The 17,043-nt window shown below is 36.2% G+C and overlaps 1 protein-coding gene and 1 long non-coding RNA gene across 2 annotated transcripts; one reads left to right on the top strand and one right to left on the bottom strand.

The window, feature by feature from the left end:
- Nucleotides 1–923: 923 nt before the first annotated feature.
- LOC130102644 (uncharacterized) lies at nucleotides 924–14,633 on the bottom strand. The gene is made up of 3 exons (XR_008809248.1): nucleotides 14,300–14,633; nucleotides 11,181–11,328; nucleotides 924–1,742 (listed from the first exon to the last, which is right to left on the bottom strand). It is a non-coding gene; the product is annotated as an uncharacterized LOC130102644 (long non-coding RNA).
- Nucleotides 8,300–15,983, top strand: nat8l (N-acetyltransferase 8-like). Its single transcript, XM_056268607.1, has 3 exons — nucleotides 8,300–8,903; nucleotides 10,129–10,293; nucleotides 15,499–15,983. Exons 1-3 carry the CDS (start codon nucleotides 8,597–8,599, stop codon nucleotides 15,864–15,866), a joined length of 840 nt encoding a protein of 279 aa, XP_056124582.1. The 5' UTR covers nucleotides 8,300–8,596; the 3' UTR covers nucleotides 15,867–15,983.
- The last annotated feature ends 1,060 nt before the right edge of the window (nucleotides 15,984–17,043 follow it).

Below are 17,043 nucleotides of genomic sequence, written 5' to 3'. Positions count from 1 at the left end.
TTATTTAATTGAAGCATATAGAAGTTATTTAATGCGTTGCATGCGAGAGAGGCAGGAGCACACACGCTCTCTCGCATGTAACGCATTAAATAACCAGACGGGGGCGCAAGGATATAAAGGTTCATTATAACTGTCGCAGCAATGCAGCACTTCCCATTGGGGTGTGAAAACACAGCTCTGCAGCGCAAGCAAGTTAAGGGAAAAATACACACAACATCAGTAAACAGCGGAATTCAGAGAATGCCTCGGCCAACACTGTTACAGTGTAAAACTGCAGTGTGAAGCCATCCAAACTACTGACACTGGTAAATAAATAAACAAACTTTTCCTGATGATGGCACACTCTTCGTTTTGCATCAACTGATGACGGTTTAGTGTAGTTAAAGGAGGGTATAAGAAAACCTTTGGTTAAAAAAGATGCACAGTGCTTTTTCATATATAGCATATGGTTGAAGTGCGAAAAAAAAAGTTTCTGTCTCACAGGAAAAACTGAAACACAAAAACCAACATGATCTCTGAAACATACAGAACTCATATACCTGCAATGAATCAATGCATGTTTCAATAAAATTGAAAAACAATTTTGTGAGGATACAAATGGGAGGGAAACAGAATATTTGTCACTATGAATTTAAACATGTTTTTAAGTTTAATAATATTAATTTAACACATATTCTGTGTTTTACTTGAAACGTTAGAGACAAAAGTGTGCAATTAAAGCTCAAACACTGGACATTATCCATTGATCAATTAGGTCAAAATGGACTAATGTTGCAGCTTTTATTATGATGATGGACGAGGAAGGCAGAAGTTGGACTTGGGTCAGAGTTATAGTTACACTTTAGCTTCACTCATCATGATGTCCAGCAAATAAGTGAAAAAAAAACAATTATACAGCTAATTTAAGTCCTAAACAAACAACAGGAGTTAGAAATGGGCATCTAAAATAAAAATCTCAATACTTATCTCAGACCAGCCACAAGGACCTTGGAGGGTGTTTCACCCATGTAGTGAGTGGCTCATGAATACTTAAAAGATCGTAAGCCATTAATTATGCATACATATTTTTTGCAGAAGCCTCAAATGAATTACTCATTAGGGGCTAAACTATGAATAGGTCTGTGCATGGCCCTTTCTGATGATAAAATATTCACTTTCCTATAGGCAAGAAAGAGTGAGTGAGAAAGCCACTGCCACACCATTCTGGTGTAAAGAGTTTCTGAGCAGGGGTTCTGCAGAGAAATGATGGATTGTGAAGAAAAAAAGACCGCCCCATTACACACACTGTAAACGTGTGTGTAAGTGTGTGTGTGGTACTTAACTGACGGTCTGCTACGAGGTGACGCCCTGTTGCATTATGCATCTGCTGACACCTCTACATCTCTTGCTGATTTTGAAAAAATTCAGAGTTGCTGTCTGTTTTTTCGAGGAGAACAAACCTCCAGCCTCCCTCCCAGACCCGTCTGTCTGTCTGTCTCCTACAGGATGGAGAATCCGGTTTGTTCCTGTTTTACTCTCCTCCTCCTGCCCTCCCTCTTAAACACATTCTCTCTTCATCTCTCTCTCTGTAATTCTCCCGGTTTCCCTCTCTCTGACCCTGTGTCCCGATGCTGACAGTAGTGTCTGGGTGGTTGATGCCCCTGGCACCAGGCATGAGTCCCAGATGAAAGTGGACACAGTGTGCGGATGGTGGGCATCCTGGGACACACCCACAGATGGATTATTTTTAGAATCAAAAAATCCTGGAACAAAACACAGACGCACAGTGATACTGATTACAATGGAATCCATGCACTCAAAAACACTAGTTTATATCACCAAATTAACAATGGAATTAAAAGGAATTATTATGGAATTATTATGACCCTCTAAAGCAGGGGTTTTCAAACTTCACGATGCCATGGATTTTGCAAGGAACCCTTCCTAAAATATAAAGAAAGCTACACATTTTCATAGACAGTTTCATACTAAACAAATTAAATATTATGTGTAAATATATATATATTTTTCCAGGAAAATATGAGTTCTATCAAGCCTTTTTCTATCCACAGTTTTATTAGACATAACTTTGTCAATACAACAAAATAATGATTTACCTCATGATTTCATTATTATGACTATTATTTAGAAAGCAGAATGAAATGTCAAATTCTTTAAATGTGTATTATTATATATTTTATGATTATAATATTTTTTTACAAATTTTTTCTTTGAACTTTTTTTGGCAGACCATCTAGCACTCATTTGAGCCCCCTTGGGGATCTCCGGACCCCAGTTTGAAAACACCTGTCCTAAAGCGTTAAAACAAGCCATTCCACTATTCATTAGCCTTGATCACTGTGCTTAATGATGCTTTTTGGCGATCTCTACTTTACCTGTTGTAGAGTAACACCTTTAGTAATATCTACAGCCTGTATCATTTTCTCCACTTTTAGGCTGCTATATTTCTGCTCTTCCTTTTGTGCTACTCTAATTTACTCTTGACATTCGTTATTAAATTGCTTTTTGTTGGCTACTATAAATTGCTTGTGCTTTTTTTTTGGTAACACTTTATTTTAAGGTGATGCAGTTATTTGTTACTATACACGTACTTACAATAGTAATAACAGTAAAGTATACATAAATACGAGTAACTAACCCTAACTCTATAGTAAGTACAATGTAATGATGTCATCTTAAAATAAAGTGTAACCTTTTTTTATATTTTAAGATGCTTTGGATAAAAGCGTCTGCTAAATGATTAGATGTAAACTACCCAAACAATCCCCACCCCAAATCCTGTTCGATTGGAATATTTAATAATGATTAAGACTATAGTCTATAGCATTAATTTATTGGATTTAATAGAAACACTTAATATTTTCATTTCCCCCAAACCTTATAAAGCCCCTCAGAATAAAAATCTGATATTTAAAACAAGAGACACAAAAAGGTCACATTGGTTCAGTTGTGGGGGTAGCGTAGGAGTACCTCACCTGACCCATGTGGTTCTGGGTGAACACCATTCATGGCGATGTGTGTGAGCTGACAGATCAGAGGACATGGCATCACATTCAACCCATTAACATATGCTGGTTTCCTGCCAGTTCTCTCCCTCGTTCTGCCACTTCCTTTCGCTCTGTTTTTATGAGTTACTAGTAAAAGCTGCGTGAGGAATATTAGTCCCTTCTGTATCCTCTCTAATCTGCAGTACTTTTAATCATGTCACACTAATTACAAATGATATACATCAGTACACACTATATAATGATGAAATCATATAATTAATAGAATATCTTAATAGCATCATATGATTATGAATATACTAATGTTCATATAATTAAATGTTTTTTGAAGAAATAATTAACCACATTGAGCACTTTTACAGAGCAAGAGAAACAAAACTGCTCAAACAAAGTCAAACAGTCACTGAATAATCAGGCAAAACAACATTTCAGATGTAATGCAAATTAGTTCCTTTTTGCAGTTAAATTGGTCAATGATGGTACCCGTTAAGAAGTATTTGAAATTAATTTGGTGACTTCTGTATTCATAAATGCTGTAGTGTTTTTGTTTAATGTTTCCATTAAATGTCATTTAGAAATAAACAGCTACACAGTCTTGTCTCTCAATGTCAGTCAACACTTTGTGAGGAATGACATTTAAAACAGGATACACATTATGTCAACAATCATGTATCAATAGATGTATCATGTATCAATAGAAAAACCATGTGAAATATATACATAAGACCAAAATCTAATATCACAATAGGAGTCATTTTATTCCACAACAATGCTATACATCATGCTATAGTTATTTTTGCTTTAAATAAGTTTTTTATTTCAAAATTTTTGATACTTCACCAATTTCAATATCGCAAAAAAACTAGAACTAGCCTAAGTAAAAAAAACAACAACTCACAAGCTTACTGAAGACAACTCAACAGTGATAAAATAGCAATAGACACAAATGAAATAGACCTACCTGACTCAAAACGTCAATCACTAGATATAAGAATAAGCTACTTAAATACTAAATATACTACATAAATTGTATAAAGTATTAAATGTACAAAAAACACTGCATATCTTCACTGTGTAAATTAAATATACATTTATTCTTATTAAAGTTACAAAAGTGATTCAGTCAAGAGCAGTGAGTAATTTTCTTTGTCTTCTGTTGTTTGATTACCATTAATGACAGATGACAACATGTTTCTTAGGCAGCCGTCACTTTAAGACCAAATGCACGGATCTAATATACTGATACTCATGCGGTTTCTTTCTCAACTGTTTACATTCACTTAAGACATAAATTACTGTGTTTACGAGGATATTCGCAAAGACGGACATTCTGACATATAATCGTGGGTATTTGACAGTTCAAGCCCAATAAGGTGCCAAAAAGAACTCAGTTCAGTACTTATGCGCTGTTGTATGAGCGGCTTTATGGCGCGCATTTCAGGTTTTTGCGCTCAGAAAACGTCTCTCAGACAGCGTGCATAAACCAAAATAAGTTTTTTTTTATTCAGCAATAATTTATTAATTGATAAAGTTTTCCATTTCAAATAAATGCTGTTCTTCTGAAAAAAAAGTGCATCACGGTTTGCACAAAAATATTGAGCAGCACAACTGTTTTCAACAGTGATAATAATAAGAAATGTTTCTTGAGCATCAAATCAGCATATTAGAATGATTTCTGAAGAATCATGCGACACTGAAGACTGGAGTAATTATGCTGAAATTTCAGCTTTGTCAGCACAGGAATAAATGTAAATATACATTTTAAAAATAGAAATGTTATTTTAAATGATTAATTTTTCACTGTTGTTAATATTTTATTAGCCTATTTTTTGTTTCACAATATTACTGTTTTTACTGTAAGCCTATTTTTGATCAAATAAATGCAGCCATAGTGAACAGAAGAGACTTCTATCGAAAAACATCTTACTGACCCTAGGAAGTGAGAAACATTTCTGACTTTCAACAGTGTTAGGTTTATGTAAATATACACCTACTACTGTTGAAAGCAAAATAAAACAACGTTATGACAGCCATTATTGTCAAAATGATCTAGACTGCTGATAATCTTGTAGACTAGTGCTTTTTTTATAGTTTCTATGCAAATCAAGACTGTTAAATGTCGCTGTAGATTTAGCAGCACAGTACTGTAAAAATCAACAGTACAATGCTGCATTTCTATATTACAGTAAAATATCGTAATTTGCCTTGCATTCTGGGTAATATGGCTATTATATTTTCAAAATTCACTTATTATGACGCAGTGTTTAAGAAATTAAAACAGAAATTATAAGCAGGCAGTGATGATAAAAACAATGCAAATCGATAATACATTTTGTTTTCAATTATTAATGGTTGGTTTAATTTAGTGAACATAGCAGAGGGAAAGTATTTTAAATTAGATGTATATAATGAGAACAAATGTATGGTTGTGCAAAGGTAAGACAGATGTTGGTTTTCTTGAAACAGTGCAGGCTGTGGTAAAAATCCTTTCCTCTGGTCTTGGCTTCAGAGTTAAAAGTGCATGAAGACTAGTTTTTTTGTTTAATTTTTGTTTCATTTCCTATACTCGAAAGTACAAAAGCCCTAGAGCTATTTAACCATTGACACGTGACTCGTATTTGCGGAAATTAGTAAAGTTGAGTAATGCTAATTCTATACAACCAAGAGGAAAAATGAGGAGTCCCAGCAAGCAATTTTGCGTTTAAAAGACGTCTAATAGCCGTCCAAACACAGCCCTGCATGACGTCTAGGCTAAAACAAGGCAACATTTAATTTAATAGACGTCTAACCATAGCGCAAGAGACGCACAGTATACAATAACAATAGACGCCCCACAGGCTATATAACATGTCAAAGAAATGAAACCAAACACCTGGTAATCACTGTTAACTTTGCTTACATGATGGATTATCATACATCTTGCAAGTTATTTTGGCCAAAATTATATGTAACAAAATTCACGGTTATTTTGGCTAGAAATGGTTTACTCATAGTCGGACTATATCAGGTCTATAGTTAACCTAGACGGTGAAATGATGGCTATTGCTTGTGTTACTCAGAGACCCACTAGCACAAACCAATGCATGTGCACAAACGCACGCCCATTCAGGGGGGCCCTGGCCATTATAACAATCACACAAAGCAGCAAGATTATTCACTCATGTATGAGGATGGCTCTCTAATATTTGTGCTATTTTAAAGTTCTAGAAAGACATGAACATCTTGGATGGCATTGGGGTGAGTAAATTATCAGGAAATTTTCATTTTGAGGTGAACTAATCCTTTAAGAAGAATGGGCAATAAATTAATTATGATTTAAAATGCAGGCATATGCCTTGACTAGGCTTAGTAAGTGTCTCAGAAACCCCAACCTTGCCACACACACACTAGTGATTACGATTTCTGAGAATCTGAAAGGTCGAGGGTTATTGCAAAATGAAGCACACACTATGCAGTTTTGGTGCTGCCTGGCATTTGGGGTTGCCACTTCTCTCTGGACTGCTGAGGTCAAAGGTCAAGTTACATAATGGAAGGAGAAACAAGTGACCTCATGTAGGCTACGCAAAGTAGGCTATTCAAAAGGAACCAACAATTCAACCACTTTTTAGAAGTAGATCTGATGAGTTAAGATTCATTTTCAATTATAGTATTTTCTATTAATTTAGGAGTCACATTACTAAAATATGCTAATTCATTCTCACTGAAGATTGAGGTAAGTGAGCTGTAGGCTATTGTAAAATATTGCATTAAGATTTTAGATTTTGGACAGAGCTATAATACACAAGAACACAGTTTTTACCTGCGCAAACATTCATTCTAACAAATATTACACTAGCCTATACTTAAATATTATGATAATACATCTTCAAACTGACAAGAGTGCTGCTCACAGCCTGAGCGCGCGCGCGCGCATGCCCGTTGGCACAACAACCAGTCTGCACGCAGATGCTGATGCTGAGAAAAGTCCGCATCTTCACTAGAGCTATTACTACTCGCGCTTTCATTTTTTTTTTAATTGTTGAGGAACGTCGCTTTCGTATTAGGGCGCATGTAAGATATAGCCTGCTCAAACATTTAGAAAAAAAGAAGACTCTTTTCGTCTGGGAGGGGGAGGGTATGGTCGGGGAAGAAGAAGAAGAAGAAAGGGCGGGGGCGATCCAGTCTAAACTAGTTCTGTACAATACGACCTTATTCAAATCGAGGCGATTTCTTCAGGGCATCAGTTTCTTTAGAGAACATATATTCAGCCTAAATCATTTACAACTAGGTACTGACGTAATCCGGTCATAGCGGGAGTTGTGTTTAGCTATTCTTGTGATAAAAATTTAGAAAAGAGAATAAAATACATCCTACATCGATATGTAGCTAGGCTAGTAAATGAGGGAATCCGAAAAAAGGGTCAAAAAATAATATCTCCTATAGGCTAGGCCTATGTTCTCATTCTCATAGGCAGGCTGCAATGTTTTTAAAAACTGATGAACACGGGATCTGGATTTCATTATGCGATTCAACGTAGGCTACCACAAACTTATCATGGGCTACATTAAATAGACTTTATGCCGAACGTCACTTGAACAAAAAATAAAACAGTTCTCATTGCATCCACTTGTCAGAGAAAGTGTCAACAGTAGATGAACTGACGGCGGTTTCTATGAACTTTTAAGGTATCAGATGGACATTGGTTATGCTCATCTTTAGTAGCTCTTAACAGCTCAATATTTAACTAAGCACATACAAAAGACTTTGGACCGGAAGCGATGCGACTTGTCAGAATACGGAAGTTTTGCGCATAGGCTGCTGATCTAGACTAGGACTCGGACTCTATACTGCTAATAAGCACAAAACATAAGCGACTTTGAGAAAACATTCCCAAAGTCGCTCATTACAAATAAGTGGACACGAGTCACGACCACACTGATCTGGGGTCCCAAGAAATAAGGGGTGTGCAATGTATCCAAAGCGTAGCATTGCAGTGCAGTAAAAGTGTCACTCACACACACACACACACACACACACACACACACACACACTGGTAAAACAAGCTGTGCACGTTAGTAAAATGCCAGTGGATGAAACCCCCTGACATCTGCACACTCATTGTAAAATGTGCAGGTCGGGTGTGCATCATTGATGTATGCAGACTGATGTTGCGCAGCATCGTCGTGACGTTGCAGATAGGCTACTGCAATCACACACGGGGTTCAAGGCGCTCCAGAGCGCATCAGGTTCACTCTCCCCCCAAAACATAAACATGTGAGGGATTTCGCCGGTGTACTAACGGGGAAAAAATACTGTTTTAAAAAGACACGTTACAGTGTTTCTTTTGTACTTTCACCTCCCACCGCCGTGATGTGGCACAGCGCCGCATCCAATCAGCGAGATGAGGAGAACACCCACACCCCAGAATCTGAATGCGGCTTTGGCGCATTATAAATACCACTTGTGATGCACCGGCAAGTCTTGGTCGTGAGGAAGCTCAGGGTTGCAGTAGTACATCAGTCTTTTTTCTTTCCATAACAAAGAAGACCATCATCCATCTTTTATTTATTTATTTGCTTCTCCCCAATTTCAGTTAATTTCAGGCCAGTTGCATGCATTGTTCGTCTCCCAAAATGGTTTGCGAGACTAAAATCGTTGCAGACGATCACGAGGCCATAGCTGGGACAAAAAAAGATTCAATTATAGTTTCCTCCTCGCAAATGTGGACGTCTTCTCCCAGTGCGATCGAGAATAAGGTTGAAAAACGGAACCAGGTTTTTATTCGCGAATTTGAACGCTCGGACCATGAGGAGGTGCGCCGGATCTTCAACGAGGGAATCATGGAGCGGATACCTAATTCGGCATTTCGGGGTCTAAAACAGCAAACTAGAACCCAAATTATCTATGCCTTTCTCACAGGTATGTGACCAAAATTCGGGAATACGATGAGAGTATCGCTTTCATCATTGTTCCTCTGCAACATGTGAAAATAAGCTCTGAGCTGTTTGAGTTCATAAGTAAGTATAATAATTGTTAAAATTAAAAGAATCTAACTAAAATGATGAGCCCAGTTGATCAATTTTATGCTCAAATCATCATACATTTTATGTTCAAAACGATGAAGCTAACTTTTTTTTTTTTTTTACGCACGTGAAATCTTTTTCGTTTAATATACAATCCCAGTGAATATCAAGGAGTCACAAAGACAGCAGCAGCAGCAGTTCAGAGTATGCGGCATGCGTTACCGGTGAATGTGTGTGCGCCAAATGATGAATGAATGAATGAGTCCCGCGCGAGCGCACTACGTTCCCCACAATAGCCTACGTCTCGCGTTAGTGCACGAAGTTGTGTGTGTGTGTGTTTTTTTTTTTTGCCTGTTTAGGTCTATGACGTTTAATTTACAGAGAATTGATAACCATTAATAATACGTATAATATTTAATGATTTATTTCATTTTCTTGTTTACTAATGATTTTCAATGGTTTTCAACTACAGGCGGTGTAAGTGAGCATCGTGGCGATCTGGCTAAACAGCAACATTTTTGTACCTTTATGCTACATTGAAAAATGATTTACAACCCTACAGCTGAAATTAATGATTTTGTTTTTAACAATGTCTATACACTTGCATACTAAATATGCTCAGAGAATATGCTGCATCACGGTACACCTATGGCAACTGTTCCTCTGATAAATTCAGCATAAAGGCTAACTTGAAGTGTTCTTAAGAATAGCAAAAACTTTGTAAGCGCATTTTACAGTTAGTTAGAGTTGTGTTGACAGTAAACAATGCGCAGTTGTAGCCTTACTCAAGGGCGCCATCCTGTGCCAACAGCCAACATACTGAGATTTTCTTGAGTTTAATTACATCCATGAAGACCCTGTTATTGTGCACTCCATTGCCCATTAAAACTCCAACCGTACATATGTATAAAGTTACTTACTACTTTTTTTTAAATTACAGGATACACTGTAATTAGTCTGTTTTCCATTACATCTCACTGCCCTGGTAAAATCAGGGTTTCTCTGCACACTCCTAATTGTGTAAACATTTGTTTGTCTATTTGTCTCTCTTCTGCCAAAAATCAAACATTTGATTCTCTTTTCTGACAGGTGTCGTTTATTTTTCTTCCATTTCTCCATAGTAATGTGCTATGTTATGACCAAATCCTTCACACTGACCTTCTGCGCACCGTTTATTCTAATGGGTGCACGTTATTACTACAGCAGAAAAGTCATTCTCGAATACCTGGACTGCGCTCTGCACACTGATATGGCTGACATTGAGGAGTATTACATGAAACCCACAGGTAAGGGGTAATTTCACGCACATAAACATTGACACAAAATTCTCATCACAAGTAGGTTTTCAACATGTTTCGCTATATTTGTGAGGACATTTTTTTTTTTTTTTTTTTAAGATTTGGCTCTCATAAGTATTGCCAAACCTGTAAAACACTCACACTGTTCAAAAGTTTGGGGTCAGTAAGTTTTTTTTTAATGTTTTTGAAAGCAGTCTCTTAAGGCTGTAATTATTTGAACAATATTCAGGAAAAACATTAATATTGTGAAATATTACAATTTTAAATAATTTTAATTATACTTCAGAAATCATTCTTAAATGCTGATTTGGTGCCAAAGTAACATTTCTTATTGTTATCAGTGTTGGAAACAGATGTGCTGCTACATTTTTTTTAAAACGTTAAATTTTTTCAGGATTTTTTTAGATGAATAGAAAGTTCAAAAGAGCAGCATATATAAAAAAGTGTTTTGTAACACATTTTACTGGTCACTTTAGATTAATGTAAGGTGTCCTTGCTGAATAAAACTATTAATTTCTTTAAAAAAAATCTTGCTGACAAACTTTTGAATGGTACTGTAAGCAGTTCATTATATTGGTGAAGTCAATGACATTATATATATATATATATATATATATATAAAAATCACAATATATTTATATATAAAATATGATATAAATACGTCTACATCAAACAGCACCTGGGCACTTGATAGTAAAATATAATTTTGCTGATCTAATAACATGCTTAGGCACGAATACTTATAATTTTACATAGATCTTACTATATTTAAGAGAAAAAATATTTCAATGTATGAACTTCCCAGTTCCCACAATGCACCAGCTTCCTCAATCAACCATTTATCTCACCAGAACAAACACTCTCAGGATCAGTACCTGTGAAATTGAGGGTAAATACTGCACTTTAGAAGTCCAAGATGGGCTGAATATCTGATGTGTAGCTTTAATGATGAAGACTCATGAAATATGCAGAAAGTCTCTCTCAGTTCTGCTCTTGAGGATACATCTTCTGAGTCATGTGGGCCTATTGATTGAAGGTAGGAAAAATGCTGATACAAATTGTGTTGCAGTAAACTCAGATTTACAGTTATAATCTTTAAAGCACCCCAAAATAAAAAATAACTTTCCACTTATGATCCATTTTTAAGCGCAGAGAGAGCAAACTTTTAGAGTTAAGTGATAAATACAACAAACCCTTTCGGATGGATACATTAGCAGTAGATCAAGTACAGTTAATGAATCCCATTGTGCATATAACTGTGATGCAGTAGTAAACATACTAATACTGCAGATAACAATCAACGTACAGTTGAAGAGGGACAGAATGATGGAGGTGGTTAGTGGCTCTTTAGTATCCTGATACCTTGCAGATAAAAACTGTTCTTTAACCTACTTGTGTATGATTGGCGCTCTGGAATTGTTTAGCAGATGGTAGTAGTACGTGCAGATCGAGTGCTGGATGGCTGAAATCTTTTATCATTCTATGGGCTTCCCTCACACAGCGTCAGCGTAAGGACAGACATTTATTGCCTATGATAAACTCTGCTGCAGCACTTCACGGTCAAATTCAGAGCAGCTGCCTTAACAAACAGCCAGATGCTGGCAATCAGAATGCTCTCAGAAAGTAAAGCCGGTTGATATATCTTAAGAGTCTATCTTATATGGCCTGGATAATCACTGTGAGTGATGCAAAATGATACACTTGCGTTCAAAGCTTGGGGATTTTATTTGATCTTTTAAAGAAATCTTTTATTTATTTTATTCAGAAAGGATGCATAAAAATTGATCAGACGTAAAGACTTTAACATTGTTACAAAAAATTCTATTTAAAAAATGCTGTTCTTTAGAACTTTCCATTCATCAGAGAATCTTAAAAAAATCTTTAAAAAAACCAATGTTCCACAACAATATTAAGCAGCACACCTGTTTACAACAATGTTAATAATAAGAAATGTCTCTTATGCAACAAATCAGCATATTAGAATGATTTCTTTAGGATCCCTTGACACTGAAGACTTGCTTGAATAATTTACAATTTAAAATATATTAAAATAGAAAACAGTTATTTTAAATTGTAATAATATTTCATAATATTACGTTTTCTTTACTGCTTTGATCAAACAATGCAGGCTTTGTGAACATAAGAGACTTTCAAGAATCTTACTAATCATTTTTTTCAGGATTCTTTGATGAATAGAAGGTTTAAAATATTTTTTTTTAACATTATACATTTCTTTACTGTTACTTTATCAATTTAATGCATCCTTGTTGAATCAATGTTTATTTCTTTATTTATATATATATATATATATAAATTATAAACTATAAAATTACAACTATAAAAATAGTTGTCAGTCCCTTAGTGCAGACAGTTTCTGTGCGTACAAGCTTCTTATTTAGTTCTGCATCAAGTGAAAGAGAGAATTGAAGACTAGGGTCAGGAAATGGGGGAAGGTGTGAATCAAAGCCCCGCTGTGAGTATGTGTGGTAGTTTTGTTTAGTAGCAGCATGCAGACAAAGGATTCTCCCAAGGGATTTTCTCTCTTGCTATGCTAATGTGGAATCCTACATCTGAGGAGGGAATGGTAAAGATATATGGGTTATCTGCCAGGGTGATGTTTCTTTAATGCACTCAATATCTATTTGAAGTGGCTTTTATTATTAAAGAGACAGGGTTTTTGTCAGATACTTAAAACACAAGGAATACCCCATAAAATACAGCACCATAGTGATATACATGAAAAAGAAGACTAGTTTGGACAGGAAGACACCTCTTTAATATATGGGAAATACACGAACAGATCTGTTATGCTCCCCACTTTAATGATGACATGAAATGGCATTAGTGACATTTAATTTCTTTAATGGGATGCGTAAAACTGCATATTCAGCAGGAAATAATGTGAAGTGGGACTTGATTTTATTGGTTCATTAAAAGTTGTTCAATATTATTGGCGAATGTTATTTTTCTCCATTTGAATGGTACACACACACACACACACACACACACACACACATACACACACACAAACAAAGCAGTTATCAGACAGCTGGGGAGGGGGGTGTAGTAAAACTAATGAGTGTACAGCAGGACGTTCAGTTCCACAGTGATTAATAGTGCTCCTCAGTCCTGAAGCTAATGCAGTCATGACTGGGGATGGGTATCGTTGAGGTTTTACTACTCTTACCGATACGGCTTATCGATCAGGTACTTTAATGGTATTCTTATCGGTTCTTTTTGTTATATTTTTTATTTTAAAAAAGAAGAAAAAGAAACTAATTAAGAACACAATTAACATTGCTTTATATTCTGAAATGTAAAATAAATATCTATAGCAAAAGAAACAGCACTGTTTGAACAAAATGAATATAAAACATTTATATTTGTAAATGGACCAGCGTGCAGTGTTTTATGTGAACTGTGAATTGCTTAATAATCTGGAAGATCCCGTTTAAGTAGGGTTTCCATTTACCTAAGTAGACCTGGCAAACTATTTAACAAACCTGTCTGAGATTGATACCAGTTATCTAAATGGATATGGAGAAATAAAACCAACACTATATTTGAAAAACTTGCATAATAATTTGGAACACAGTGTAGATTAATATCACAGGCCAAAAGTTTAACCAGACATTTGAATGTTTAGCTCTCTCGGCTATCGTCACTACTAATCCTTCTTACATAAATATTACACTTGCAGTTTTGATATAATGTTGTGATTTTATTTAATGTTCAACTGATTCTTTTTGACTTTTTTCGAGACAGTATGGTGAGAGATTTTAGAAGATGGTATTGACTAGATGCTTAAGAACATGTGTTGAACAGGGAGGGGTTAATCTTGTAAGACAGAGGAGAGTGTCAAAGAAGTTAATCGACCTCATGCCAGAAACACGATTCTTAACAGAAAACAGAAAGTTCAAATACTGAACCAATTATTAGTATGCATGATAAAAGATAACATCAAGTCATTGAAAACGTATCGGTTCAGACTTACCTTTTCCTGCTATACTTCTTATGTCTTGAAGAATCCAGAGCTCAGTCGCGTCCTCCTTGTGTATTTGTAGTCTTTGCAGCTTCTATGGCACAGATGTGACAGTCCTGCCCCCTCACCGTATTTATCTCCTTTCTCACTGCAACTCAGTAAGTAATTTAGTTATTTATAACAGAGCTGAGCCTCACAAGCATGACATAAAATACAATGTTTAAGATTAGAATTACCGTAATCTGTGCTCCTCTGCTGTTCAAACAAGAATCTGACCTAAAGCTGACAGTTGGCTTGCCCAACAGGAAAAGAATATGCAAAAAAATGGAATTCTTAGCATTACTGATGCAAGTCATCAGTAGGTTTTATTTACGTCAATCATGGGTCTTACAAATAGCTTTGAAACTCATTTGATGGTGCACATTTTTATGACTTTTCCTTGTAAACAATTTATTATAACAGGTTTCCCCCGTGCATTATACAATCATAAACATATCTCCCAGGTTCATATTCCGTTGATGGCACACACTTGGAGATCTGTAATTCCAGGAAATCGGAAATGAACTGGCATGATCAATAAATACTGACTGCTACACAGTGTGCTTAAATGTGGTGTCACATTTCAGAACACAACCTATTAGTAATCTGCACTCACACTAATGCACATCGCTATACATCTCCAGGTGAACATAATTCAATTTTTTAGACAGAGCATAAAAAATATATAAGGGCGGCTGATGAAGCGGGAAAAGTGTGCCAACCAAAAACATAAAATACATATTTAAAAAGTTTAACTCTGCTTTGCTATTTCAGTGCACCACCTTTTTTTTTTTAACAAAAGCATGGTCACTGCTTCTTAATAACTCCTCTCATCAGCTACTTTGCTAGTCTTATTCAAAGACAACTGAATCATTGATTGTCAACTATATAATGCGAGATAAATAGATTTTAAGTAGTCTAGAACTGAAAAAATTGATTGGCTTGATGATCTAAACGACGAAGGGTTTTGAAGAGCAGCCTATACCATGATGAATACTAAAATCTGAATGCAGATGGAAATAAGCATGACCCTAGTGGGCAGAAAAAGCTCTTAGTCAGAATAATTAAATGAAACCTAGATCATATTTTAGATGCTAGATTTTTACAAATAGCTGGCAAATGTTTTCTCTATAGTCAAAAACTGAATATCATCTTTGTTTTGATTCCCACAGGCTCTTGTTTCTGGGTGGCAGTTTTGCAAGGCCAAGTGGTGGGCATCGTGGCAGCGCAAGGTCGAGAGGACGACAACACCTTGGAACTCCGTCGCATGTCTGTGGACTCTCGCTTCCGTGGAAAAGGCATCGCCAAGGCCCTGGGTCGACGAGTTCTAGAATTTGCCATGTTAAACAACTTCTCAGCCGTGGTTCTGGGAACAACTGCAGTCAAGATGGCCGCCCACAAGCTGTACGAGTCTTTGGGTTTCCGGCGAGTGGGGGATACTGACGACCACACGCTGCCAGGAATGACCCGTTCACCGCTGGAGAGGCTCTTCTTCCAAATTCGCTATAGTCGGTACCGATTGCAGCTTCACGAAGAGTGAGAGACAGAGGGTTAACATGAGCGCAGAAGATAGAATATAAACGACAATGCCGGCAATGACCCTGAACCACCCACTGACCCGGTCCTCTTCTTCTACCTATTTATTTATATTTTTGTTTCGTTTTTAAAAAGTCATATCTATTCCTACAACCTTTATTTTGATTCGTTTTTATGCTCATTGTTTTTGAGGGGGTTTAGTGGGACATTTCATTTCTTTGACCACATTTGACGTTTCTGCTCTTAGACTTTCTTTTCATGGTCATCTTGCCCTGAAACACCATGAACAATTGAATAGCCACAAATGATTTTATCTTATTGGGATATAATGCGAATTTGTTCGCAATGACAGAGTCTCCCTTAAAACACATAAATCAACCAAGGCAGCTTAATTCTGCCTTTGACCTTTTTCCAATCCATCCTATAGGCCTATCCACAGAGTAGCACAGACCACTATAAACACAGGAAGCAGTGGATGTAGGAACTGGAGGGAAGGAGGCAGTAAAGATCAATCCACCTTGTCTGATGCCACGAAGTACGTTTGAACGTTGCAACAGCGGCAGTCTGGTGGAGTCAAAAAGTCCATCCAATTGTAACTTTTAGTCCAAAGCACAGCATTTTCAACTGTGTCTAACTGATGAACAAAAACAGCTAGAAATGTGGAATATTATAAAGCCAGTGATTTATATCCTTAAGCACCCCTTGTCTATATAATAGGTTACGATAACAACTTTGCAATAATCTTGATTTGTTTTGATGGTTAAGCAGGTTCCTAGTGCTGAGCCACAGTATCAACATTAAGAAATAACCAGAAAAACATGAGCGTCCATGTTAAAGAAAACTATAAAGAATTTTTTTTCTCTACACTTCATTTGGCTGACATTAAAGTTGTAGTCAGTGAAATTTTAATTCACTTGAAATCTGATTATTAGTGTACACACATTTCATATTCACATCTATTGGAGTCCCGATTTGATGAAGCTTAAATAATGACTTGATTAAACTTTGTGGATAATTTGGTTTGGTAAAAAATGCAAAATTGCTTAAACGCTGTCTGATATCGCTCCCCCAAAGCAAAGTCTAAAATACAAAAACAAAAAAACCCAAATGCGATCAGACTCCAAGTGTATTTGAATTAAACTTGGGTAGGCATAAAGGCAGCAATATGATGATAAACCTGA

This window comes from Rhinichthys klamathensis, unplaced genomic scaffold (genome assembly GCF_029890125.1).
Source record: "Rhinichthys klamathensis goyatoka isolate OS25496 unplaced genomic scaffold, OSU_Roscu_1.1 h1tg000275l_1, whole genome shotgun sequence".
Classification (NCBI taxonomy): domain Eukaryota; kingdom Metazoa; phylum Chordata; class Actinopteri; order Cypriniformes; family Leuciscidae; genus Rhinichthys; species Rhinichthys klamathensis.
This window is presented reverse-complemented; position numbering and strand designations above follow the sequence as displayed.